The sequence below is a fragment of the Vidua chalybeata genome, chromosome 12, assembly GCF_026979565.1.
Source record: "Vidua chalybeata isolate OUT-0048 chromosome 12, bVidCha1 merged haplotype, whole genome shotgun sequence".
Classification (NCBI taxonomy): domain Eukaryota; kingdom Metazoa; phylum Chordata; class Aves; order Passeriformes; family Viduidae; genus Vidua; species Vidua chalybeata.
This window is the reverse complement of record NC_071541.1, coordinates 20,701,274-20,729,220: the sequence shown is the minus strand read 5'-3', so window position 1 is coordinate 20,729,220 and position 27,947 is coordinate 20,701,274. Positions and strand designations below refer to the sequence as shown.

The 27,947-nt window shown below is 43.8% G+C and overlaps 1 protein-coding gene across 7 annotated transcripts in view; it reads left to right on the top strand.

Moving 5' to 3' along the window:
• WNK2 (WNK lysine deficient protein kinase 2) overlaps positions 1-27,947 on the top strand; it is a 93,407-nt gene that overhangs the window by 56,754 nt on the left and 8,706 nt on the right. For 2 of the 7 annotated variants that reach the window (XM_053954171.1, XM_053954168.1), the window contains exons 12-27: positions 2,554-2,868; positions 5,806-5,855; positions 6,495-6,660; positions 6,741-6,857; positions 7,010-7,177; positions 7,389-7,434; positions 7,611-7,727; positions 8,169-9,193; positions 10,748-10,799; positions 11,263-11,318; positions 11,392-12,083; positions 12,586-12,800; positions 14,043-14,258; positions 15,161-15,259; positions 20,716-20,760; positions 22,238-22,491. In XM_053954171.1, coding sequence (XP_053810146.1) covers positions 2,554-2,868; positions 5,806-5,855; positions 6,495-6,660; positions 6,741-6,857; positions 7,010-7,177; positions 7,389-7,434; positions 7,611-7,727; positions 8,169-9,193; positions 10,748-10,799; positions 11,263-11,318; positions 11,392-12,083; positions 12,586-12,800; positions 14,043-14,258; positions 15,161-15,259; positions 20,716-20,760; positions 22,238-22,491 — 3,633 coding nt within the window. Of the gene's footprint in view, positions 1-2,553; positions 2,869-5,805; positions 5,856-6,494; positions 6,661-6,740; positions 6,858-7,009; positions 7,178-7,388; positions 7,435-7,610; positions 7,728-8,168; positions 9,194-10,747; positions 10,821-11,262; positions 11,319-11,391; positions 12,084-12,585; positions 12,801-14,042; positions 14,259-15,160; positions 15,260-20,715; positions 20,761-22,237; positions 22,492-27,947 lie in introns of those variants that run through there. The other 5 variants (XM_053954169.1, XM_053954173.1, XM_053954170.1 and 2 more) reach the window with 5 other exon arrangements.

The window sequence follows — 27,947 nt, the reverse complement described above, 5'->3', positions numbered from 1 at the left end:
TTTAAAACATCAAAGGGAAGTGGCCCTCTGGTAAGGACTCTGGAAAGAGAGTGCTCTGTGGAAGAGCACTGTCAGACTTGCAGGGCAGGGATGGATTCTAGCTGCAGACCCTTTCCCCCTTGAAAAAAAAACATAAGAAGCATAAACGAGCTCAAGCAGTATTTACACAGAAACTGCCTCAGGACTGAGAGTCTGTAAATACTTCTCTCGCCACATCTGTGATATGTCAATGTGAAACACAGTCTGACCAGAGCAGGAGAGGGCACTCAACCTGTTAATAAAGCATTTCGAAAATCTGTATTCTGCCACATCCCTTCACCATAACACACTAATAAAAATTTGTAACATCCCATCCCAACCTGTCATGGCATCTTCAGAGCAGTACGTAGTTTTTTCAATTTCTCTCTTCAGCCATATATTTCGTACAGGATTAGTGTAGTTGAGAATGTCAGCAGCATCCAGCTTGGGAATGTTACTCAGTGTTCCCTGTGCCTTTAGAGGGAATGGAATCAAGCACATAGGACGCAGTGAGCATGGCAAATACCAGAACTGGAGAGCTGATGTTCCCAAACCATCCTGGCACAGTCATTAGCTATCAAATATGTGTAGAAGAATTGCATATGGAAGAATTTAGGATAAAAACCAGCTATTACAATGTGCAGAGGAATATTTTAAAAAACATTGTTTTGATTTGAAGACTTCTAATGGAGAGGTATTTCTGTATATAATGCCATGCCGCAATTGATGTTTAGTACCTCTGAGTTTTGTTTTGCCTGGGTACATCTGTATGGGCATTCACTTAAGAGCTGCACTTGATGATCCTTGTGGGTGCCTTGCAAGTCAGAATATTCTGTGATTCTGTGATTTGACATTGAAATATTTTGTGAATTATTTTAGTTATACAAGAATTAAAATTGAACCACCCTTCTGTGGCATTACACTACACTTGTCAGTCTAACAACTCCCCCTTGGGCAGCCATGTAACTCTGAGGTGTTGTGAGGCACATCCTGTCTTTACTTTTATCTACATTAAAACCTGGAATAATAGCTTTGGCTCATACCCAGAGCCTGCTGAGAGCATGCAGCAATGAAATCATGTGGCCTAGTTCTCATCTGAGTCTTATTTTTTTTTAGTGTATTTTCCAGTAGCCTTAAGTCTCTATCTGATGATACTTTGAAAAAATTAAAAATTGTGCACACTTTTACCTAATATTAAAAGTCTTTTTTTCTTCCATATGCATCTTTCTTTCCCTCTTCCTCTTTCCACAAGCTCAGTCCCCCTGGAAAAATACATGATGTACCTAAAAGGAGAATGTTCTGATTTTAAATGTACAACCTAAAAGGACTGATATGCAGAATAACAACCCAGTCTCTAAGGTAGCTGCCATGCTGTCACCTGGGTCTGGTTCCCACCAAGTGCTTACACACTCGAGTTATTTTAATGCACTGGAGAAATCCACTGAGATAAGCGAAACTCCCTCTGTCCACATGGAAGTGTTGATAGGATTGGGGCCTTGGGGCTTGGCACATCAAAAGTTAAGTTGGGACTTCAGTGTGTAAGCTGCACTAAACTGAAGTAGGACACTGCTGTATTATTGTAAATAATACAATAAATGCAGATATGTGCCTGCCAGAGGTGTATATTCAGTGAAAGGGTTTATTGTGTCATTTGTTCCAGCTCCTGGTTCTACTTATCTGGCAGATTTCTTAAAATATGCTGTTAGGTTATGGGTAGAATGTGTTTTTCTCTGCATGGAGAGTGTGGGGTTGTTGAAAGCAGAGCAAAGTATTCAGGAGAATGAATTCATCACCTAAGATCTTAAAAGGAAGTCCAGAGGAGGCCATGGAGATGCTCTGAGAGCTGGAGCCCCTCTGCTCTGGAGCCAGCCTGGGAGAGCTCACCTGGAGAGGAGAAGGATCCAGGGAGAGCTCAGAGCCCCTTGCAGGGCCTAAAGGGGCTCCAGGAGAGCTGGAGAGGGACTGGGAACCAAGGGATGGAGGGACAGGACACAGGGAATGGCTTCCCACTGCCAGAGGGCAGGGATGGATGGGATATGGGGAAAAAATTCTTGGCTGTGAGAGCGGGGAGACCGTGACACAGGTTGCCTAGAGCAGCTGTGGCTGCCCCTGGTTCCCTGGAAGTGTCCATGGCCAGGTTGGACAGGGCTTGGAGCTCCCTGGGATAGTGGAAGGTGTCACTGCCCATGGCAGGGGATGGAATGAGATGAGCTTTGAGGTTCCATCTATCACAAACCATTCTGGAGTTATGCAATTTTTCCTTTCTTAGCAAAATCTGGCTTTGTCCCTACTAATAAACTAGTACCTGAGCAATGCACATTGTCCTAATGGTACAGAAAGACTCCTTAGCGTTTATTTGGTTATTTCATAGGAGGTTTATCTCTGTAGTTGCTACTGAGAACACCCAAACCCAATCGACTCAAACTGCAAAGTTGGAGTCCTTTCTTCATGAACACCAGTGACTTTGCTTCCTTGTCACGTATGTGTTGAGCCTTGGCGCAGAGATGTGTGCTAACAGCTCTCGTTGTGTTGCAGCCTGTGCCTGGACACACTCAGTTTGCTCTGGAAGCTGGAGCCCAGGTGCCCGTGCTGCAAGTGCAACCCTCCATGGTCATGTCACCGCCGTTGCAGCTGCAGCCAGAGCTGGTGCCACCCTGCGTCGCTCCTGAAGGCGTTCCCCAGGTCCATGGCAGCCTTGCCACAGCTGCCCCATCCGCCCCCATAGAGCCTGGCCTGCCTCTCCAGCCCTCTGCTCTGCTGCAGCTTCAGCCTGATCTTTCCCAGCCACTGGGCCAGCAGCTCCCAGCTCCCTGCTTGGCTGTCACGGCAGGCACAGAGACATCTCAAGAGGTAGAGCCTTTCCTCTGAAGTAACTCATCAGCCTCAACCTTAATCTTCTTCGTTACTCCTGTGTGAAACTGTGGGCTTGTTGCACAAGAGAGGTTATCCCCTCAGTGTGTCGAGCTGCTGCTCCTTGATGCTAGAAGCTCTGGGTCAGCAAATAATTGGCTATTCCAAATGAACCTTCATGTTGTAGCTCAGGAAATGTCTCACTGAATTCATGAGGCAGCAGGACTAAGCACCTCCTTGTCCGTAGCTGAGCACAATCACGGAGATAGAAATCAAGAAATTCTCACTGTGGGTGAGTTAGAAATTGTTCTGTAGAGTTTCACCCATGTTTTGTCCAGTCTTGTTTTAAATGTCTCAAGCACTTGTTCAACCAACCATCATTTGCCTTAAGAAACTACTCCACAATCTGAGTCTTTGTATTGTGGAAGCCCTTCATACTCTTCAGTTTGAGCCTTATTCCCATTTCATTTAGCATTGTATCCTCATGTATTGCCTGATGTCTGCTGTAGCCCTGGGATGCCTAGATACTCATAGGCATTCCCAATTCTCTGTGGTCACAGAAGCAGGATGCTTTTTATTGTTTTCTGTATAGAATTGTCAGCTCCTCGTCTGCTATTTTGACTTTTCTTTCCACTCCCATAATCGTTTAATCTTCAGTCTTGACAGAACATTTCCTTCTCTTCAGCTACCTGTTAACAAAACAAAACAAAAGCTTTGGCATTTCTACCTGATTTCAGGAAATAAGTCTGATTTTTTTCTCCACTCCTGGATGGAAATGTCCCTCTGTGATTCTTCATTCAGAGTGGTTCCTCTTGAGTCTCTGTTCTGAGTTATGCTTCCTCCCAAAGTATGTATTTCATCTTTTCAAAATTAATCTCATGGTTTTCCCACGTTTCCACGGCTTGTCACATGCCTTGACCCCAGTGCAGCCTGAAATTCCATTGGAGATACAACTTAATGCTGTCTCCAGAAGATGCTCCAGAAGGGCTGTGCTAACACTAAAAATGGATTCTAGTTCCCCATTTTTCCTGTCCTTCAATGGCAGTTTAATTCTTACTGCATCAGCGTGCCTGCTGTGATGTAGGGTGTTTCCTGGTGAATGTCTGTATCCTGTTGGTTAAGTGTAGCAGGAATGGTAGAGCCTGTCTGCAGTGCTTCACCTGCAGACTCCCCAGAAAAGCTAGGCTGAGTCAGGCATATCCATCACTCAAGGTATTCCTTCTCCAGCTGTCTTTTTTCTGAATGCATAGCTCATGGCAGGGTCAGTGCTGGTGCCTTCAGTGCAGGGTCCATTCCATTAGAGATTCTGGAAATATGAACAAATCTCATTGCTGTGCACTGTGATATGGGGGATACAAGTTCTCCTAAGAAACTGATGGCCACTGAGGCACATGTCTGTCCTTCACATCTCGTATCCCTCAGAACATTTAACCACTGGTTTGCTAATTTCATTCTCATGTCCATCTCTAAGTTAACCCCTTTCTCTCATTCACTTTAAGAAATTAAGCAAGTACCAATCCACATCCTCTCCATGCTGGTTTTCTGGCATTGATTGCTAAAGTTTCCCAGACTGTAAGAAAAGTTTCATACCTGTCTATATAATCAAAACACTACATTTTGTTGCTACTCTGCCATGACATTTTTATCTCTTCTGTTGTGTTCAGGCACATGGCAGCACTTGCATCCAAACCTGAACCAGCCAGACAAAAGAGGTTTTGTAAGGCACTTGGTTAAGTGCTTTACCAGAATGTTGGTACATTATGTCTGTGTTCTCACTGTTCATTGATGTTGCAGTTTTATTGAAACTGCATTTAATAACTGGCATGGCTTATGTATGGTGCTTACAGCCAAGGAGTGGGCCTGGCTGGTTAGCTGCAGAGAACCAGTGGGGCTGACTGGTTAAGTGACACAGAACCACTGGGGCTCACTGGTTAGCAGCAGAGAACCAGTGGTGCTGACCAGTTTCCCTCTGAGCTTTTAACCCCAGCTCATCACTGCTTGAGTGCTCAGTGTAGCAATGGCAGTCGAGGGGCTTGTTTCAAGGTGTGTGTCTATAGAAGGCTTTTATAGATGTGTTTTTATAAATATATATAATATATTTATTTTTATATATATTTATATATATATATTTTATATATATTTATTATATATATAATAATATATATTTTTATAATATATATTATATATATAATATAATATATATTATATAAATAGATATATAATATTATATATATTTATGGGTGTATCTGTTGCGAGTGTATATACACAGCTATATACATGTATGGATGTGTGTGTCTTTGTGCATACATGGTAAGTTTGTTACAGCAGGGCCTGCAGCATTGTCACAAATTCTGTGAGAATGAGTCTACCCGATGTGAAAATCATGCTATGATGTCTGTCCCAAAGCTGCAGCCAGTGAAGAGGGAAGCTTTTAGGGGAAATTCATGTAGAGGACAAGAGGACATTATGCAAGGGTGGTGTTCTTAAATGATGAATTTTCATCTTTTGTTTATAAGTTCCTCAGAAATTTTCCCACTAAGCCAAACACAATGAAAATACTGAGTATATTTCAGAAAACTATATAAAACAATGAACCAAATTAGCAGATACATTCAAAAATAAAAGACAGTGGGTGCTGATGTGGAATTGTCCCTCAATCCGATTTTGCCACGGTGGTGAGAACTGCTTTATTCCTTTCACCATCTCATCTGCTGTGGGCAGAGGAAGGGAACTAGCAGGTTAGTGTCTCTGAAAAAGTGGTTGGTGCCTTGGACAGAAGTGATGTTGAAAGGGTAAAATAAGACATTTATTTTATTTCCAGGTTCCAAGAACTGGTTAAACAGAATGGTTTTAGAGTTACTGGTGCCAACCCTTTTCTAAAGGTGTTTTTCATCTGCTAATATGTGTTTGCTTAAATAACTTTTTCTTGCTTTTTAGGAGCAGGCAATACAGGACAAACTCCAGGCTCTGTCCCAGAGTTGTGAAAGGTATTATCACCTCTTTGGCGTAAGAAATGCTTGCATTTTGGAGGCTGTTTTTTCTGACATGATCAGAAGGAGGAGGACTGGGAGCATGTCTAGGGAGAAGCTGACAGTGGTCTGTGTTTAGTGTGCCCATTCTGGCACCTGCAGCTCTTTTAATTCCTTAGTTTGGATGCAGCATCCTAGCCTTGGTGTATGTACAGCTGTATGGAACTTCTCTTTTCCTCCCTCTACAGCAAACCTAACCTGTTTGCCCTTCTGCTGGAAGGGCAGAAAGACAGGAGGTGCAAAAAGTTCACCTTAGAAAAGTAGGAACTGGTGCAGTTCAGAGAGGGACTGTCAGGGCCCCTTAAGTGAAGGGATTAGGGGATGTAGGGATATATTCAGAGTGATGGGACTTTTGCTGTGTTACTACCAGAAACATTAATAGATCATTTCCTGGTAGGTGTTGCAGCCAGAGTATGTGCCTGGTGTAGAGTAGTGCCTTTCACTCACTGAGTATCTTCCAGTTGACTCAGTTTGGGCCAAAAAAATTGCAATTGTGCCCTTTTTTGCAACCTCTCTTATAGCTTAGATGTGATGCATGACTCCATTGTGTGTGACTCTGCCTTTATTTTGGGGCTGTTCTTTCTTTCCCTTGTGAAGCTACATGAGTACAGATGTTGCTTCTGGTAAAGAGATGAGTGACAGCTTGGAAGGAGCAACAGGAAGTGGAAAGCAAGAAGGAAAGTCATCAAAGAAGCATAAGAAATCCACGCGTGCTCGTTCGCGCCAGGAGAAGTCCAACAGACCCAAACTGACCATATTAAATGCAAGTACAACCTAGTGGAGGGTAACTCTAGGGTTCCTTTGGCTTTGCCAGGAATAAGGGTTGTTGATCTCTGCATGCAGGTGTGTAACACAGGGGATAAGATGGTGGAGTGCCAGCTTGAAACCCATAACCATAAAATGGTGACGTTCAAATTTGACTTGGATGGTGATGCGCCAGAGGAAATTGCTACTTACATGGTGAGATGTGGCTGCCCACAGGCTCTCAGTGTTCCCAGTTGCTTCAGGCAGCTCCTTGTGTGTGCTTATTGCCTGAGCTGCCTGGCAGCTGTGGAATGAGGCATTAATAAAAAAATTACTCTTTTCCCCTTTATTTTGATGTGGCCTTCTAGGTGGAGAATGAATTCATCTTGCAAAGTGAAAAAGAGACTTTTATTGAGCAAATGAAGGATATCATTGATAAAGCAGAAGATATGCTCAGTGAGGATACAGAAGGAGAGCGAAGTTCTGACCAGGGAGCAAGTCCCCAACAAGATGCAGATAGGCTAGAAATAAGCGAGGTAAGAAAGACTAAATACAGATTGCTAGTTTGGTTCCTTTTTCTTAACAGCCAGACACTTAAATTACTTTTGCATCTTGTGTTAAAAAAAAAAATAGAAAGGTTTCTTAACTAGAAAAATAATGCTTTTGCTGTGTTAAACCTTACAATATGAGTGGGATGCTGGTCCTCTTGCACTGATCCATCTATTTCTTCTGTTCTTTCTTTAACAGGAGAAGCGTCAGTCTCAAATGAAGACACCTGTGTATCAGCAAAATGGTAAGAGTGCCTTTGAATTTCTAGTGGAAGGTGTCCCTGCTCATAACAAGGAGTTGGAACTAGATGGCCTTTAAGGTCTCTTCCAACCCAAACCATCCTGTGAAATTAAAACAAAGTCATGATCTGGAGACAATGGAGATTCATGTGTTTACTTGTTATTTTCTTTTCATCCCTAGTTTTGCATACTGGAAAAAGGTGGTTTATTATATGTCCAGTGGTGGAAAACCCTACTACAGATACCCCTGAGTTTTCTCCCCCAGTGCCTCCCAGTGCCCAGCAGACAGAAGGGCCAGGTATCTCTAAACTTTATAGAAAATGTCATCTCCAGAGCTGCTGTGTTGTCTTTCTTCTGTCCTCACCTCACTCGGCTGTGATGGTTTCACTTGATTTAGTCAGAGGAAGAAAATGATTAATTTTGTTAAGCTGTGCTTTTACATGTGCATGCGCATTTACATATGATCCTGGTGTTGAACCAAATTGGGAATCTTTATCTGAGTTTCAGTAAAGTGTCAGTATTTTAGCTATACCTTATGTTACGGGGTAGCTGAAATTTTCATCACTATAGTGTCTTTTCAGTGAAATATTTTTTGCATAATCTGAAAATTCTCGTTTGGTGTATGTAACAGCTATTTGCTGGTGGGAATTGCTAGTGGGTTGTCTCTGCAGCTGACCGGAGGGCTTGGCAGTGATTTCCTTTCCTTTAAAGGTTGACCTTTTGCTTGTGTTCTCTTTAGACCCGGAGCAGTCAGATGACCAGCCGGTGAGCTCTGCAGTGACAGAGGCACCTGGGCTCGGGGCTGACCAGCAGCTTCCCCTGCACACAGGGGTCAGTGACAGCCCCCTTGGAGCCACCCCGTCCTTGCCACCAGCTCCTGTTGCAGCAGTTCCTGCCAGCATAGCAAGCCAGCCAGAGTTCCCAGCTCCAGCCCTGCTGGCATCTGGCCCGAGCATCGCAGAGCCTGCAATGGCCAGCAGGGCTCAGCCAGAGTACTCCCAGCCTGGCCCCATAACCCGAGCCGTGGGGCTGGAGGAGCCCCCCGAGACCCTGGCCCCGCACCTCCAGCCGCAGGCGGACGAGCCGGCATGTGTGCCCGATGTGGAGATTGCCTGTTGCAGCGTGGGGCCGCCCGCGGCTGTGCCGGCAGCTCTGGGGCCGCTGCCCATGCTTCCAGACGCCGCAGTGCTGGAGCGGCAGCCGGCGCCGCAGGGGCCGCACCTGCTGGAGGGCGGCCAGCCCGGTGCGGGACTCTTCGGCATCCAGCCCTTCCCTGCGGCCGCCGGCCCTGACACCCTGGGCTTGGTGGGGTCCCAGCTCCAGAGCCCCACGCAGGTGCCGCTGGCCACGTCCCAGCAGCTGCCGATGGCACAGGGTAGCACGGGGATGGCTGGGGCAGGGGTCAGCCTGCTCCAGCAGCAGAACCCCCCTGGCACCGCCGAGTCCGACGGTGAGGGCCCCCCCAGGGTGGACTTCGTGGACAACACGATTAAAAGCCTTGATGAGAAGCTTCGCAATTTGCTGTACCAGGAATATGTTCCAACTTCTTCAGCATCAGCAGGGACGCCGGACACCTCTGTGCCACCCGAACAGGGTGATAGTGAATTTACCTTATCCCCTTTTCCTGAAGAGCAAGTTCCTGCCCCAGCGTTGGATGGGAGAGAACCAGCCTATAGCATCCCGGACACCGGCCAGGAGGTGAAAGCTGCTGCTGAGCCGCTGGTGCCCCTCGTGCCCTTGGAGATCTTGCCTTGCCCACCTCTGGTCAGTCCCCCACTGGCTCTGCCCTGCATCCCCTTAAAGCCAGCCTGTAGGGCTGGCCCCAGGGCAGAGCTCAGGACTCGCTCTCCTGCGGTGGGACAGGCATAGATCTTTTGCTTCCCTAAACATTTCCTATCTCTGTTCCAGGGTGTGTTACCTTTGCCTGCTGACTGCTTTGCAGTGTGAAAGCTCACTTAAATCTTTCTTGTCAGATGCATCCCAACTCATTTTTCAGAAATGCTAGTTAGTGAAAGCCAGACTTTCCTTTTGGGTTTAGAAGTTGTATAATACTTTAATTCACCTCCTCTTGTGTCCTGTCCAAACAGGCAGAAATGTGTCAATTTCTTTGTAGTTTAAGAATGTAAAACACATGCATGGTATAATCATTCTAGTTCTAATGAAGGTGATTTTGCTTCAATTTTAAGTATAAATGAATGGTTGCGATTACTGCCTTCAAAGTCAGCCTGGATAAAGCAAACACTTCAAGTACCTTTGCCTTGTCCACATGCTGCAGCCAAAGGCAGACATTCCATTGGCAGGAGTTTCTTCTGTTTCCTGTAATAGTTTCTTTTGTCTTCTCCTGAGCTTGGTAGAGCAAGACTGCCACGGAAGCCTCTAAGGAAAGAGGTAGCAGGCAGTCTGGGTTACTCTGTCTCAGTTGAGCCCCCATGTTAGGTTTTTTCAGATAAAATTCCAAGTTTATGAAATCATCAGATTTGCAGCACATTGTGCTAGATCACTATCTATTCCAGGCCCTGGCACAGGTTACGCAGAGAAGCTGTGGCTGTCCCATTCCTATCAGTGTCCAGGGCCAGGTTGGATGGGGCTTGGAGCAACCTGGGATTAATGGAAAGTGCTCCTGTACGTGGCAGGGGAGGGAATGGCATGAGTTTTGAAGTCTTTTTCAACCCAAACCATTCTGTGATTCTATATCTTACTCAAAAGTAGCATTTCTGGAGACAACTCCATCCCCACTAGCAAGGCTGAGCCTGTTCTGTGTAGCGTCAGCTGGAGGGACTCTTATCAGCTGCTTGAGAAGTGCTGTATGGTATAGGAAAGTAGCTGTACTGGAGTGACTTTTTAGAGCGTGTTGTTTTCTAATGATAAATGACTTTCTACAGCAAACCAAATTCTCTCTCTGTGAAAGGTGCTATGTCTCTCTAGTAATTGGAATTTGTCCTGTTAAAATCTGTGCCAGTAAGGAAAGAGACACAGAACTTCTGAAGACAGATGTATAGATGAGGAATGTGCAGTCTGGCTGGAAAAGCAAACCAGAACAAAGCTCCAAGCGTGTGTGTATATATATATAGTATACTGGGTTTCAGTAGCTTGGGCTGCAGTTCCAACTGTGATGCTGCCACTGCTTAATTTCTTCCAAGGAAGGAGTAAAAAATGGGGGAGTTGGAGGCACGACTTGAAGGCCATTTCCACAGGCATGTGAAATAGTTCAGTATTCACTGATAGTGCCCGGGCAACAAGGGGAAGTGAGGGAAGGAGAGCACATTCTGCTGTATGAGTGAGACTGAAATTGTGTTTCTTTTTTCCTTTTACTGAAAGTTGAACAAGCTGGAAATCACTGGTGTGAGTGCTCATCCCTCAGAGGCAAGAGGTGGGTCAGCAGGCAGAACAGGTAATGCTCCTGTGGCCATCCCTGCTCCGTGTCAGTGGCAGGAGTGGGGCAACAGCCCGTCCATGCCCAGCAGCCCTGTGTGTCTCTGAGACACCAAGGACACCAGAATAGTTCAGGCCCAATGTACCATGCAGGTTTCATTCTTCTTCTGTTTTTCTCCTTAAGCATTTTTAACTGAGTAATGAAATTCCACACACCTATTATTATTTGAATTCACGAAATCACGAGATCTGCCAACCCGCAGATATTTTATATCACCATTGCTATTGCCTCCTGCATTTTCAATCCTGTATTACAAAGACTGGGGTTTTAAATTATTCCTTAGTGGTACACTTCAGTTTATCACAATAAAACATTGGTTTTTATGTTAACATTATATTAAAGTATTAACATTATATTAAAGTATTCCAGACATAAATATTTTTTCCCAACTTTAAATCAGGTCCAGCCACAAGCATTGCTTCAGCTCCTGCTGCTCCAGCAAAAGGCCTCCTTCAGGTAACCAGAACTAGGAGTGGTTTTCTGCTTGATTGTTACAGTTCCTTTTGTTAAGCTCTCTTATTTTTTCCAGGTTGCACCTCCGTCATCAGGCACAGCACCACAGATGGAGACTTTCCAGAGGAGCAAGGAGGCAGAGAGGACAACTTCGCCCGCACACGCAGAGAGCGTAATGCGGCAAGCGACAGCAGATGGGGCAATGAGTAACTTCCACAGGGAAGGCTCTCCGGGCTCTGTTTCCTATGAAAAACAGGCTGAGGCTCAGGAGAGTGGCATGCCAGCCAAAACCATTGGCAGGTTTTCAGTCATCAGCACGCAGGATGAATTAACTTTAGCGGCACCACACTGCTTGAGGTTCTCGGCCCCCCCGGACGTGTACCTGGACGAGCTGCCCTCCAGCCCGGACATGAAGGCTGCTGTCCGCAGGGTCCAGACGGCCTCTTCTGTGGATGTCCTGTGTGACCAGGCCTCGAGCGACTCTGCCGATGAGCCCTTCCCGCGGCAGCCCGCAGCTGCTGCGGCTGCACAGCTCTCCCCCCCGAGCAGCAGCACAGCCACGGATTTAATCAAAAAAGCAGCTGCTTTTCTGCAGAGGTCTGCCAAAGTTGGCTCCCCTGGCCCAGAGTCGCCCAATGGGCAAGGGGCGAAGATTCCTACCATCAACATCACGTCCTTCCACTCACAGTCGTCCTATATGAGCAGTGACAATGACTCAGAGTTTGAAGATGCTGATATGAAGAAAGAATTGCAGAACCTGAGAGAAAAGTATGTTGCGTTGCAAGTAATGTGAGGGAAGCTTGTGTTACCATACCTTAGCAGCAACTCAGCTTAGGATGAGCAGAACTGTAAGGAGTAAACTGATTCTGGGCAAATCAGGCATTGCCAGGACCTTCCCCCACCTTCCTGCTTTTCATCACCTTATCTGCCAGTTCCAGTTAGAAGAATAACTCATAGAATCCCAGAATGTTTTGGGTTGGAAAGGACCTTAAAGATCATCTCATTCCAACCACTGCCATAGGCAGGGACACCTTCTATTATATAAGGTTGCTCCAAGCCCCATCCAACCTGGCCTTGGAGCCAGAGACTCCCCCTTCCAGGGATGGGGAGTCACCACAGATAGATTGTTGTAGCTTTGCATACTTAGGGATGAGCAGCTGATTATTTTATAACCAACAACTGTTTTGTTTCTTCTTTTACAATTAATTATGCTGCCAGGATATGGTGCTTTATCAAATATATTGCTAGCAGAATCCTTTTATCTTTTTAGGCATATGAAAGAGATTGCTGAGCTGCAGACGCAGCAGAAGAACGAGATAGAGGCACTGTACATTCGCCTGGGGAAACCCCTTCCTCCCAACCTGGGCTTCCTTCACTCTGCCCCACCAAGCAGCCGGCGACGAAGAACCAGCAAAAACAAATTGAAAGCTGGAAAACTCTTAAACCCTCTGGTCCAGCAGCTAAGGAGCGGAACATCAAGCACAAGTAGGTACACTAGGTGCTTCCCTTCACCTGTTGCTTGTATCAGTTGTGGCTGTGCTGTGTGATGTCTGGGACTGCTGGAAAGGATGAAGTTTTTGTTGATTTTGAGCTGGCATGCTTTTGGACGGGCTTGTCCCAGGTCCTAGTGGCAAGCCATACCTACTTGCTCTGCATTGGCTACAGTGCTTGGTAGAGGAATAACATTCCACTCTAATTTGGAAAACAGCCTGGTTACATCTTCTCCATTCTTCAAATGCAATTTACTAATGTTTGTATTCACTTCTTAGGTGCTGTTATGCTGTATTGATTAGGTGTTGTATCTTGTTGTTGTTTCCTTTTTCCTCCAAGATGCCAAATATAAAAGATGGGATTGCATTTGCTCCCCTGAAGGATGGGAGATAAAAGCATTTACAGAACTGTGGTGGATGCTTGGACCATCTGAAGTAGTGTGAGATTTTCACACAGCACTACAGTCTTGAGTTTTTATCTCTTGGAAAAGTACAAAAATATAATTTACCTGGGAAATAGCAATAAACCCCAGGCAATAAATTCTGTGGCCCATCTTGAGACTGAGTGTTTTTGCCCACAGGGACAGAAGCAGTGTTTGATACTGTCTGTACTTCTATATCTATCTAGATTATTATATATTGATACTTATCTGTAGATATCTAGATAAATGTCTCTACCTGTACTTTTGTCTACACAAATATCTCAGGTAAAGAGGCTTAAAAACCAAAATACCTTTGCAATCATGTGTTACATGAATTTATCAGTAGAAGTATCTAACAGTGGCAATGACAATTATACTCAAATAGCTAGTAATAAAAAGTTCCTTGTGTCTTTGCTGAAACTTTTTATTCTTCTCAATTTGCTTAATTTCACCTTTGGTGTGGGAAAGCAGACCTCTATGTCCTGTTTTGTTATTCTGTGTGTTCATCCTCCTCCTCTGCACCCAGCTCTTTTATTCCAGCAGTGCTCCTTCTGAGGCATCTGAAAACAGAGGAGAAACTGTAAAAATCAAACCTGTTCCAGGAGCTTCTTGGAGAAACAGGATCAGTGATAGGAGGTGTGGATTATTTTCTGGTGCAGGCTGTCCCCATAGTCTGTGCTCCATCCAGTACATCAGAATGGTGAACAGCTGTTCCTCTTGAGGTCAAGATACGGATTATTTTTAGGCAGGGATTTTTTATTCAGAGTTTTCCTAGCTTTTGCCATTGCATGTGTTGTGTTTGTTTGCTCTTTCAGGTTACCTTTCAGACTCTAAAGACTCGCCCCACAAAGAAAGCAGTAACTCGCAGCCGGGCTTCCCCGAAGCCGCCGCGGTGCCTCCCGGCGCAGCCCCCGCCTTTGGCAAGGCTGTGCAGACCCAGCAGCCCTGCTCTGTCAAAGCCTCTCTGTCATCTGACATCTGCTCTGGCCTAGGCCCCGATGCAGCCGACGCCAACACAGGCTCTGGCCCAGGTGATTCTTCCTGCCGCCTGTTTCGTGTCTCTTCCAGCACATGCTAAAAATTAGTTCCCTTCCCTTAGGCTTGAACTTTTTAGGAGTGATAGAGGAATGTGAACCTTTGGCAATCCAAATTACTGGCTTCTCCTTAAAAAGAGCATTGCAGTATTGTCAGCAGAGCAAAATTTAAGTATCTTGCTGAGTGTTACCAGCACTTGAGAAGGCATGCCCCAAGACATCCCTAATTCTTAGGAAAGAAATACCTTTCAGTTTTGCCAGCAGTGGTTTTATCCTAATACCTTCTCTAGAGTCTGCCTTACAGATTCCTGAGAAAATATGAATGGAAAAACAAATAAGATAGAAAAGGCTAGGAGAGTGTTTGCTTTGTTTCATTTTTTTAGCCCCTTGATTCTGGTATAACCCCAAGTTCCTCATTATGAACTACCAAACCGTCTTGGGCATGAGAGAAAATAAAAATTATATGAAAAGTAAACCAAACACAGGGGACCAAGTTATGTTTCCTTTCTATGAGGGGTTCACTTTGTGCATAATTTTGGAGTCCAGCCACAGGACTGTGCTCCCATGACCCCAGTCCTGAGACCTCTGTGTATTGCCCCTGTCGTAGGCTTTGATTGATCTTGTTACCATGCATATGGGAAGTTCCAATGATGATTAAAATACCTTCCTCTCATTGCACATCCTGCCAAACTAATCTACAAAATATCTATCTGTCCTCTTCTGCTGTTATTGCATCCTTTGTGTATGGTCAGTGAACTTGCTCCTCTTTGGCAGAGTTAAGAGGGAGATGTGGAGATTTAACTAACAAAGCTGATTTGACTGATGGTTTAGGACATCTGATCACAGCTACTTGTACTTTATAAGTGTCTTTGTTTTCTTCCCTTTATATTCATTTACAGGCTGGACGGTTTTCCACCAAACGTCTGAGAGAGTGACCTATAAATCTAGTAGCAAACCTCGTACCAGATTCCTCAGTGGACCTGTGTCTTTGTCCATCTGTTTGTATTTGTTCTTTTGTATTTTATCACAGTCCATCTTTCTTTTACCCCCTTTTCCCGATTCCATGGTTTATATCTCTAATATGTTTGGCAGGATGCCTCTTTTTCTCAACCATCTTTTCTTTCTTTTTCTCTTTCTTTTAAGTAATCATCATGAACACACCTTATTTATATTAATTTTTCATGTGAAAGCTTTTTTTGCACTGCTTTTGGCTCATGCCTGGGCACCAAAAGCATGTGTGGAAGATCTCATCATTTATTATATATAGCCTGATGATAAATTTTACCCTGGAGTTATCAAAGCTTTTGTACTTTATGTTCTGTTGAAGTAATTTTATTTGCAATGTGGCAAATATATATGTCTGCTGTCCCGGTTCCAGCGACAACAAAACGAAATCCATCCTTCTGTAGACGAATGGTCTCTTTCACACATGTTTGGACTCTGAAGACATGCATGTAGCAAGCTGATACAATTCTAGAAGGTCACTGGAGGGTATAACTTCCATACAAGGGCTGTATTAAATCAATATACAGTACTGTTTATATCCACTCTATTTTCTTTAATTTTTTTCCCCGCTCTTTGCATGTGGAAATGCTGAGACAACAGTGCTCCAGCTAGTTCTTTCCAAATCTCTGTCCCAGGTGGGCTTTTCCCCATGCAGTCACTTTAATTTAAGTGAGCAAATTTTTTATGGAGTCATAAGGCGCAGGAAGATCTGGTTACTCTAAGGGAGAGTCCCATCAACTTTTTGTGCAAGCTGATCTGGCTGAAGCACTTGACTCAGTTTATTTTCTTATGACCTTATGTGACCTCAGAGATGAAGTCAATTAGCAGTTCATCAAAGCATAAATAAGTAAAAAGCAATATCAGATATTTAGATGATACTTGGAAATGGATTGCTAGGATCCAGGAGTTTTGTCTCAAATAACTGTGCACCTTCTATTTGCACCCTATTTGTCTGATTTCTAAAGTAATTGGCAATTCCACCAAACAATATCAAGCTATTTAATGAAAAAATTAAGACTTTTTTACCCAATTGTAGATGCTGCTTTTTAGGCAAACGGATTTTGCTTGTACAATAAAGATATGTTGTGCTGAACAGGTACTATAGGCCACTTACATATAACCTTAGAAGGGCTGATAATGTTTTTGACAAAGTGTTTGGTTAAATAACGGTGGGTTTACAGTAGTATCAGATCTCTCCTTGGAGTTCTGCACTGTTCATTACTATCCAAGTGGGTCAGGTCAAAGGCACAAGACCACTCCAATACACTCCTCCTAATTTATGAATAAACAGTATTTTAAGAAAAAATCTCGAAATTTTTTCTTGTTTGAGCTCCCTGAAAGCACAAGCACTCAGATGACTGACGTTTACAGAATTTATTATCATCTAAGCTTTTAATGATTGGTGAAGTCATGAGACAATTTTGCATTTAGGGATTTTTTCTGAGAACCTGTGGCCAATTCTCAGCTCCCAAATATTCCTGTTTGGTGTTATAGTGGCCACAGTAATTTCTTCTTCTGCACATGTAATTCCCAGAAGATGTTTCATTAATCTTCCATGGAATTACTATTCAGTAGGATGCAAAAAGTCTGGGAGATGGCAATTAAAAACAAGTGTATTAAAAATGTTTGGGTGCATGGATGTTGTGAATGAAACCAAGGGAATATGTAAATCCTTTGAATCATGAAGTTTCCTCACGCTTAAATGACTCAGCATGACTAATTGCTTTCTGTTGTCAGCCCATGTGCTCTCTTGGGTTCTGGGTGAGTGCTGGGGGAGGTTTGGCCTCCCCCGTCCCTGTGTCACACCAGGAGATGGGTGCAGTTCAGGCACTTAACGTGACATTGCAATCCTAGGTGGATCCCTGAGGGTCCCAGTCCTGGGAGCACAGCTTGGCTGCCAGGGGAGCCTCTCACCTGAGGTGCCTCTCACCTGGGGAGCTTGGCAGGTCCCCATGGCTGAGCTGTGGGCAGGTTGGGTGGGGCAGGAGGCTATTCCAGCTTGATTTCCTGTGAGCCCAGCAGGTGGGATGTGTGTGTGAGTGCAGGACTGGGGCTGTGTGCATTCCTGTCCTTCCCCAGGGCGGCTGGGGCTGGGACAGCAGCTGGCAGGATGGACAGCAGGAAGTTCTGTGGAGCTGGGATCCAGAGCAGCTGTGTCTGGAGCCTCAGGAAGAGCAGTGCTTGAGGAAGGCCAAGTTGGATGGAGCTTGGAGCAGCCTGGTCTAGTGGAAGGTGTCCCTGCCCGTGGCAGGGGTTTGGAACAAGATGGGCTTTTAAGCTCTTCCAATGTAAACCATCCTTTGATTCTATTATTTGAAGGTGATGATGTTGGCAATACCATCTGGCTCATGTTCCTTTCCCTCTGGAAAGGACGTCAGTGGACCCAGCAGGCAGGCAAAGCCAAGCACTTGCATTAGGTGCTAAGCATGTTTGCATCCATACCCCATCCCTGGAAGTGTTCCAGGACAGGCTGGATGGGGCTTGTAGCAGTTGGGATAGTGGAAGGTGTCCATGCCCATGGCAGGGGATGGAACTAGATGGGCTTTAAAGTCCCTTCCAACCCAAACCATTGCAGGTAGGAGTCCATCCTCTGTGCAGTTGTACAGGGCTGGGACATGGCTGTCCAGTGCCAGCAGCTCAGTGGCACCTCCAGACAGTTGAGAGTCCTGTGTCTATTCCATAAGTTAAGGTTTCCCTAGTATTTTTTGTTTAAGAGCTGCTTGGAAACACTGTGTTGCATTTTCAGAAATGCTCTGAATGTTTGGTTAAGGAAAACCAGCCCTTTGGCGAGGTGGGATATGCCAGCAGGAGACCTGCTGCACTGGCAGAAAAGTTGGTGACAACTTTAAAAATAAATTTTCAGATGGATTAAAGACAGTGTCACAAGGACCTTGCTCTGGTTACAAGATCCATTGGACTCGAACACTTTCACAGTGTTCTGCAGGACATTTTGATTTGTTGCCTATGTCCAATATTGACTTCACCTTTGTATGTTTCATGAAATAAAATATTTTTTATGGGCTTTGGCATAATTTTATCCTGAGTTTCTTTCCTGGGTTAAACTGCAAGGGTGCCCTAGGGAAGAGTTTTCACTGATTGCGAGTGGAATTTTCAAAGCTCCATTTGGCCTAGGCTTGGAATCTTGTGTAATGCAATTTTTGCCAGGTTCATAGCAATTCATATACTGTATGTGCATATACAATTATGGAAATGGTCTAGCAGTTTATTGCCATTTCCATTTTTTTGTAGCTTTCCAGCTTTTTGGCAGCTGTTAGTGCAAATATGGGACAGTGGATTTTTTTCTGTTCTGTATGATATAATAGCTATTTAATTCCTCAAATAAGAGATCTGGAATTGGAGGTAAAATGCTCTGCTGAACTTTCAGAGTCTTACATTAAATCTTAATTATGATTCATCTCCTTAACTTTACTGTTCTTAAATGTGTTAATTTTAGCAGTAATACAATTAATCAAGTAAATTAGATCTACAAAGTGAATTGTTAATTGAATTTGAGTTCATAACCAGCTGTTGCTGGTAACTGTCAGTCCCTGCTTGAGGCAGTCTCACCGCTTAGGGAATATTTCCCATCTCCCAAGCCCCACACTGGAGTGATGCTGCTGGAAAGAGCAGCTCTCTTCTCGGTGCCTGACTCTCCTGTGATATTTTCCTCAGAGCTGGAGCCCCTCATGCAGGTGTTTTGTGAGTGTGTCGAGTATTGCAGCTTCTGTCGCTTCCCTGGGTCGGATTTGGCACCTGAGGTGCTGGGAAACCTGTGCCTGGGTGTACAGGAAGCAGAGGGCTTGGCAATGAAGGTGTTTTTACACACATTCAAGCATGTACTGCAGTCAGCTGCCTGCTTTTATTTCTCGCAGGCAGGTGCTTTCCATTTGCATTCATATTGTGCTAAGAAGTGCCTGTTACTGCAGGAAATAGGCTCTAGGATTGCTGCTGTGGCCACTGCCTTCGAGGGGACTTGTTTCCATTGTGGGAATTGATAGCTAACTTTGGGATAGGCAAGGTAAGGTATATCTGAGGGAAAAGAAGGTAAAAGATATAAGAATGCAAGACAGATGGTTGAGTTGTGAATGTGACTGTGTTTGCTATCTGGGCTTTGAGATGAGAACTGAACTTGGTCTTGCTTGTGTTGTTGTAGTCATGTCCTTCTGATTTTCTCAGGGTAGAAATCCATATGAACAATATGAAATACTAAGAAATTCTTTCAAAGCAGTCTTCTGTTCCTCATGCCACCCATATCTAAGCACAAACATCTCTTCTCCCTTACTTCCTCTCTCCCTCGTTTCTTCACTTTCTCTTCCTCAGTCTCTGACTGAAATCGCTTTCTTCTCCTCTGAAGTCTCATTTAGGGCCTGTGTCAGCCTGGACCTGCAATATCTGAGTTTAAAGCTGCATTTTTGGCACAGTAACAAAATGTTACACCACTGTTTACTCTAGAGAAAAAGCACACCATCCTCTATCTTACTTTTTTGTCCCAGTCTGATTTTGCTCATGGTTTCAAGTACTTCTTCCCAATGAACCCACCATAGCCCATGTCAGACACTCATCCCCCCCCATCCCATAACAATATTCTTCTTATCAAGTCCAAAATACCTTTCAGGAAATTTTGGCACCCAAATAGCAACGGTGCCGATGTCTGGCAAGATCTGACAGTCGAGTTGGGGTCTCGGCACACTTCTAGCACTCTGCTATCTATCAACAGACTGTAAAATCATGATGAATGATGGAACGAGACAATAATGAAAAAAACAAGTAGTTTAGTTAAATTAAAACTCGACTACCCTGACAGATTAATTTTCTGCACTCGGACAAGGCATAAGGGAAACTCATTCACAGTTCCACTCAATTGAAGTTCAGAGTTTCACATTTAGACATAAATCCTACAAATAAACTATTTGGAAACAATTGGCCTCAGACCTGCAGAACAATGTATCTTTTTGGACTTGTAAAACAAGATTTTTGGGGTTGTTTTATGGTTTGTCTTTGCAGCCAGACTAGCTTGACTTGTTCCTGAAAGCATTTTTGGCCTCCAATCACAAACTAAATTGACTTTATTTCCGGCATTAATAGGAAACAAATCAACACCTTCTATTAGGAAGCCAAGGCAATTTGGAAAAAAGATAAAATAAGTTTAAAAAAATTTTAAAAACCAACAAACCAAAAAAAATCCAAACAAATGCATCTTTAAGTCACGAGCCCTTGCTTTTGGCATGCTGTGGTACTTCCCAAAGCTTTTGAATGGCTGCACATTAAGAAAGGTTTGAGCTGTCCAGTTATTTAGGCTTCCTTTACTCACCTGAACTGCTGACTTTGTCTGTCCTTTCTTGCATAATAACTACTTTTTGATTGCTTAAAAGTACAGAAGCTTGTCCGTCTGATTTGCTGTGTTTAGTCTTACCTAATTCTGTGTGTCTTGTATTGTTTTACCTTGTAGGGTCCACCTTGAAACGACTATGTCTAGGCAAAGATCACAGTAGTAGTAACTATCCCATTTTTGTTTATCAGTATTTCCTTCATGGCATGGGATGTTCTTTGCTTTTTTATTATTATTTTTACTAAAAGCTAGTTCTTTAGTAACTAGAGCTGATGCACTTAGCGGAAGCTAGACTGTATAAATTGTGATACTTTGAGAGTAATGCATGTGCTGTGATGTCTTGAGAACCTTGCATGCTGTAAGAGAGTCGTGGTGTTCTGTGTGTGAGACCGTGCACGCATGCGGCCAGGAAACTGGGTCCAGTGTCTGTCTCTGAAATACACACCTCTATATGACTGCAGTTCTCTGCTGGAGGAATTGATAGCTTAAAACCATTCCAGCCCCCTTGAACTGCATGAAGTAATAAACACCAATTGAAGAGCTTTCTTCTAAAAATCTTTACTTTTCTCACTTATACCCCAAGAAAAGGAAAAGGAGTTAAGCGGTATTCACTTAGAAGTGACATTGCAGGTTGAATGCATGATCATTTAAAGGTTATTAATGTATTTTATATAACTGTAAGACTAATTAGTGTACTCGGTTTCATTGGCTGGTAACTGATTAACAGAGGAAATATTCCATGTTCATGTTTGCTTATATAATCATTTTACTACAGTTCTATGAACTTTTTGCTTGGAGAGATGGTCTTTATTTCCAATCTTTAGCTGTCTCAAGTATGTTAGCTGAGAAGTTACTTTACATTTTCTACTTAGGTCAGATTCAGACTCCTTCAGCTGCAGTCCCATGCTGAGCTTGCTGTGTCAGACTTGTAGTCACTGAGCAGAAAAAGGACAATTTTTTTTTTACTAGTTCTTCTAGAAAGAAGTGAACATACCGAATTAAATCTCTATCAGTACTCTTCCTGATTGCTTTTATCTATACCAAAAGTTCTCTATGTTTGTCTCAAACAGTCACCCTGCCCACTACATCCTCTCTCCTCTCTCTTCTATACTTTCATGGTCCTGATGGGGTTTTTTCCCCCAAAATACACAAATAGCCATGTGAATGGTCCTGGCATCATCGAGAAAGGTGGTGGGCTCCCAGAGGAGCAGGAATCAGCCCTGCCTGTAACCTCTGTGACAATAACATTTTTCCAGGAGGACAGTAAACTTAGGCAAGTGAAATGAATGGTAAATTCATTTTAAAAATGCTTGCAGTGTTAGCAATACATCCTACCTCCCTCTTCCTCATGGTTGTGTCTGAGATGTTTTATGGGATGTCAGCTTTATAGGGCTGCATTCCTGGCTTTACTCCCTGTCCCTAATTTCACCTAAGACAAATTAGTAGCCAAGGTAACATGATGTGATAGAAAATGCAAACCCATTGGACTTGGACCATTTCTTTAAGCAAAGGTGTTCTGCAGCCAGGAAGGGGAGGGTTAGAAATCTGAAAAGCCAACATTGGAATGGCAGTAGGTGAGAAGGGCTTTGAGCTGCAGAGGTGAGGCAGACACACCATCTCAGCTCTCTGTGTGATTTTCCAGGATCCTCGACCAACAGCCTGGTGACGTGTCCTGAGCCTCTCCCACAGTCAACACTACAGGTTCAGGCCAACAACAGTAACAACAAGAAAGGGACGTTCACAGATGACCTGCACAAGCTGGTGGACCAGTGGACGAGCAAAACTGTTGGAGCTGCACAAACAAAACCTTCTTTAAACCAACTGAAGCAGAACCAAAAAAGGCAAGACATGGAGCCAAAGGCTAACCCCATGCAAACGCAGAATGAGACATGTGGAGTAAGTGGCCCTCCTTGAAGGACATACCTTTTGCTATGTGTCTGACAGCCTTTGCAGAACTCAGATGTGGAGGAGGACATAGACTAAAATTACTCCAGATAAATGCTTTCTATAAATGTCCAGCTCGTTTCATTCAGTACTAAATCAATTTTTTTTTAATTGTCCTTTGGAATAATCTTAAGGGATATATGGGCAGCAATATATATATATAAAATATATATTTTAAAATTCCAAACTGCTTATTAACAGTGATGCAGAGCAATACTCCTATTGTTATCATCTGTTGCTCAACTTCAGTTTCAACTATTACTAAAGTTTTCTTTTTGATGTTTAATATTAACCTTCCTCAGAGCAGGGGCTGGTGCCTCTGTGGTTGGGAGTCGTTGTTTGAGTGGAATTGGAGTGAGTCCTGTGCTGGGAGAGGGGACAGCTGGGAGTGTGCTGACCCTTGCGTGTTGGACAATACTATCCTCAGAAATGCTTTCAAAGTATCCTACAACAAATAGGGAACTGGAAAGCCTCCATTGGTCCCTTTATGTTCTCAGCAGCAGGACAAAGCCATTGCATCGTGTCTGCGTTCAGTGCTACTGAGGGCTGATACAGAGGCAGCACAGCAAGGAACGAGCACGCATCCAGAGTCCCAGTTCACCATTCTGGCCCACCCTGGCCTGGGTTTCCAAACCTCTTCCTTCTCACAGTTGGAGATTCTTTGACTAGTAATTTTTGCTGGGTTAATTTTCTTGGAAGACTGCAAATTGAGCTGAAATAGACAAAAATAACAGTGAGGAGCTATTTTGTAATCCCCTAAAAGCAAAACAACTAGATCTGGATAGCAAACCACTACCTTTTTGGGATGTAGAAAGAAAAAATCCTGTAACAGTAGTAGCTCTGTAGCTGTTGGTGAGGTTAAATGTACCAAAGCAGGAACCTCACCAGTGCGTCTGCTTTGGTACCTGCTGCTTCCTGAGTCAGTAAATAATCCTTTTACTCAGTAATGCTTTAACCAGCTCAGGAGTAAGCAATGTCTACTTAAGACCCTAACAGTTTTCATAAAATAAGTCAAAATTGGTGCTAGTAAACCCAAACTAAAGATTTCCATAAAGGGGCAAGGAGGGCGCAGATTTTGTTAAGTCACTTCTTACTTTCTTGTGATATACTTTTTGCAGCATTTTGGTGTCTTTCCCCTGAGACTGCTGCAGAAGTTTGAAGTATTAGATGTGGATGTTTGCCCACCTGTATCTCTGGAGAAACAAGTGGTTATTTTACTTATTCAAATCACCTGTTAGTATCAATTTAGGGTTGATTTTGCCTCCTGTAGTCTTGGTGTCTCTGTCTCAAAGCCTGTGGAGAAGGCAGTGTGTCACTGTGAGAGCAGCAGGAATGTCCCTGTCTCAGTAGACTGATCTTAGAGGGTTTGTGTCTTTCTCAACTGTGGCAGTTGTTCCAGAGAATCAGCAGACCTGACTGAAGTTTTTTGGAGGTGATTTACCAGGAGCATGGAGAGGCTGGGATTCCCTGCTCTTCATTTTGTGTCATTCTTGTTGTGTGGAGGAGTGGCATCACCTGGAGCCCTGGGATGGTATGAGGCATGAAGGCCTTGTAAAAAGACCGTGCTGGCTGCAGCAGAGATGCAAGGGCAGATAGCAAACACTCCTGGTGTAGCTTTTGTTGAGTGTTTTAGCCATGAAGATAGCACAGGATGCTGCAAGTGACAGGCATTATATAGAAGAGTTTGATAAGGGTTGGTTTGGGAGTTCAGCATTATTTTACTATTTGTACCCTCTGAAATTGACTCTAACGGGGAAATTGAAGTTGAGGGAGAAGAGGGCTGCATGGTGTTGGGAGAGAAATGGCCAAAGGAGGAGGAAGGGAACAGCATGAGAGGACTCCTGGTGTGGACAGCTGTGCAAGTGACCTGTGTATTGGAGGGATGAGCTCCACTGGCAGATGTCCATGTGCTGAATCACAGCTAAGTCAACTGGAAAGACAAAAAGAACTTGGAAAATCACATAAAGGATGGAAAAAATAGCTTTCCAAGAGAGAAAATCTGAAGCTCAGGCTGTACTTCTTCAGTTCATCTGGTAACACCGTCTTTTGTCACCTCTTTTGATCAAAAATGCCTTTTCAAGAAAAGAATAAGGAGCACTAAGCAGATTTCCAGCCCATCAGAGAAGGTTATAAGGTTTTATGTTGGAAATAAAGGCTGGATAAGTAGGAAACAAGGTGATTCTTACGCTTTTTTTTTTTTTTTTTTTTTTTTTTAAACTGGAACAAGCTAGTATGGAGCTGTTAGGGTGGGCTGTCTCACATGGGCTTAGTTTTGGGAAAAGCTGTTGTTTTGGGAAAAGCAGTCCCTTGTGATGGTCAGAAATGAGGAGCTGGGAGTGGCAGGATTTGTACCTTCACTTCTGCCTTGTCTCTGGGGATTGTTGTAAAGAGAAATGCCTCCCTAAAGGATTTCATACAGGAGTAGGAGTGAAGGGAGTTGTCCCACAATGAAAAATACGCTAAACAATAAAAATACCCCAAAATATTAACTATACATTTAAATAGAAAAATACATTTTTTACTTTAAAATTTTCTCTTACTGTTCACCCACTGTTATGAATATGCAGGGCAGTTGTGTGGCTGACTCAGAATCTTCTCTTTCCCCCTGGAACAGAGGACTCACTCCCTGAGTTACCTCTTTTTACTCAAGACTCCTACCATTAGCAGCAAATTGTTTGCTGAGAATAAAATATATTATTTTTTTATCTAAGTGAAAGCTACTCTTTAAGGCTGGAAATAGAAGAGAAACTGGTAATCTGTATTTGAAACTATTCAACACTGCCTTAGTCTGAATAGTTTTCCAGGAATTAGAAAAGCACACACACATCTCTTCAGGAGTGCCTAAAAGCTTTGGGTTTTTGACAAACTGGGCAGAAGTGATAAAAGAGCTATCCATCTCTTTTATCATCCTTACCAGCTCGTGTTGGTAGCCAGCTCTGACTCTGCCGTATGACTCAGTTTCGTTTCAGTGGTAGCTGATCCATACAGGAGGAAAACAATGATGCTAATGGGGTAGCAAGCAAAAGAAAAATCATCTAAATCCTGCCTTTTCAAATGGGTTGTGATAGATATGGTCAGCTTTCACAACAGAATTACCTGTTTTCCTCTGTTCTGATATAAACCTAGAAGTATTTATGATGATGTTAAGTCACACCCAGTGCTTGGCTGTGTAATTTGACAATACTGGAGCTGTGAGTATCACTGGGGTGGCACTTTGAAGTTTGCCTGATAGAGCACAGGAAAAATTGTAACAAGTCCAAACAACAGATTTGGGGTATTTGAACTACCCTAGCCTTTGTCTTGTGAGGTTTTTTCATTTTTACCAGTGTTTTCTGGTATGTTGTTCTCTGTGTATGTATTATTCTTGTTTTCTAAATGAGTTTGTGTGATTATTTGGGGGAAGGGGAGTAAACAGCCACAAAGGAAAAACTGTCAGGAGAGGGCAGGTGTGGGGGAAGCAGGAGCTGGTGGCTGGTACCTGCAGGGACATGTACAGGTGCTCAGAGCAGAAGTGTGTTCGTGCAGGGAGAGTTGGGTGTATGCAGGTGAGGAGGTGGCACGAGCAGAGGTGCGAGGGTGGCGGGTGGAGGTGTCAGTCTTTCTTGGCTCAGTGAGTTCATAGCTTCAGCAGAGGAGCCTAGTGGATATGTAGAGGGGAAGAGCTTCCCTTCCTACCCATATGATACATGGCACCCTGCCCTCCTGAGACCTCACCCTCAGGACTGCCTGCAGGTCTAGGGTCCTCAGCACAGGGAGGCCATGGGGATGCTATGAGGGCTAAAGCTGGCCAGGCAGGAGTGACGGGAGCCCACACAGGCTCATGGCTGCACCGGTGACTATCACCCCCAGCAGCTCAGGCTCCTCCTCAGGTGAACCCTAACCATGGACATAGCAGTGTGCAGCACAGGGGCTTCCCTGGCTGTCATCCCACATCAGCCTGGCTGGCTTGAGATGCTGAGCCAGTCCTGTTCAGGGCTGTGCTGTGATCCCAGCAGAGCAATGCGCACACCTCGTTCAGTACTGCCTGAATGTCCACCTGCTGCCCTTTGAATGGGACCAGCAAAGGGACTTGCAGTCTCATGGCTTTCCTGGAGCTGGGAAATCCACAGCTTTGAGGCTGCTTTTCTGGCACATGTTAATTTCAGTCACCACCTCCATGCAGGAATTGATAGGATGTGTGGGCCTCCATCAATGTTGAGTCATCAGAATTGGTTAAAAAGGTGATGGTTAAAAAAGGCCATACACAAGAGGCTCCTACCAAGGGGAAGACACAAGAGCCAGGTGCCATAGCTCTTAAAGTGTGTATTTAGCTCACTTGAAGCATGGGAGGAAGGTAGAGAAAGCAAACTTAAACCATTAACTTGTGTTTGTCGTGATATTATCATGTTTAATGTGTATGTGTAATGTTGGGTTTGGGGCATGACAGTTTTTTCTGGTCACACATATGTAGCATTAAATGCAGCCACTGCTTTACTGAGGAATTCAGCTGAGAAGGAAAAAGTTCAGAACTGGAATGAGTCAGATTTCTCAGTACTTTAAAAGAGCTGAAAATAAGCTTTTTCAAATTAATTTTTTAAAACTGCAAAAATGTCACCTCGCATTTTTAGTGCCACCAAATAATCTCTTGCTAGTATAGTCCAACTCCTGGCTCTGCACAGGGCACCCCAAGAGCCCCACACATGCTTGGGAGCGTTGTCCAAAATGCAGCATTTTCACAAACATCTGTTGGCATTCCTCACAGGTACTTAGTTTGGTGGAAAACACCATTTTGAGGATGTTAAAACAAGAATCTAATAACAGCATACAGAAGTCTGCAGGTCTTAAAAATATATCCTTGATTCCTCTGTTTCTTGTTCTTTGGTTTCTGTTAATTTTGGTGGGGTTTTATACATTATTGGTGTTAAATTCATGATCCTGAAGCATCTCTTTCAGTTCAATGTTCACCATCAGATTCAGGTTTCAGGTGAGAATGAGAGACAGGGAAGTGAAGGAGAGTATCAAATAGTTCTGTATTTTTCTAAAATTGCCCTTGGAACAGAGATTAATGCCCCAAAGTAGGACATCCTGGAGGACATTGCAATTCTTATTGTTCACAAACGTGGAGTAAGCATCCCACACAACCTTAAACATATATTCATTTTTTATGCTGAAATTTCACCTTCATACCAGTTTTATCAATTGAATGTGAAATACCACATTGATGGGAGACTCCCAGAATTAAATAACACCCTTTTTTCCTTATGCCATAAATAGGTGATGGCCTGGTAGGAACCCTGCAGGGAGCTGTAAATTCTGTGACATGAAAAATGTAATGACATGCTGCAAACATTTGGGGTAACAGCAGTTCCCATGGCATCATGCAGGATGGAGTGTGTAATTTGGGAAGCTCTGCCATCCCATATTGAGGG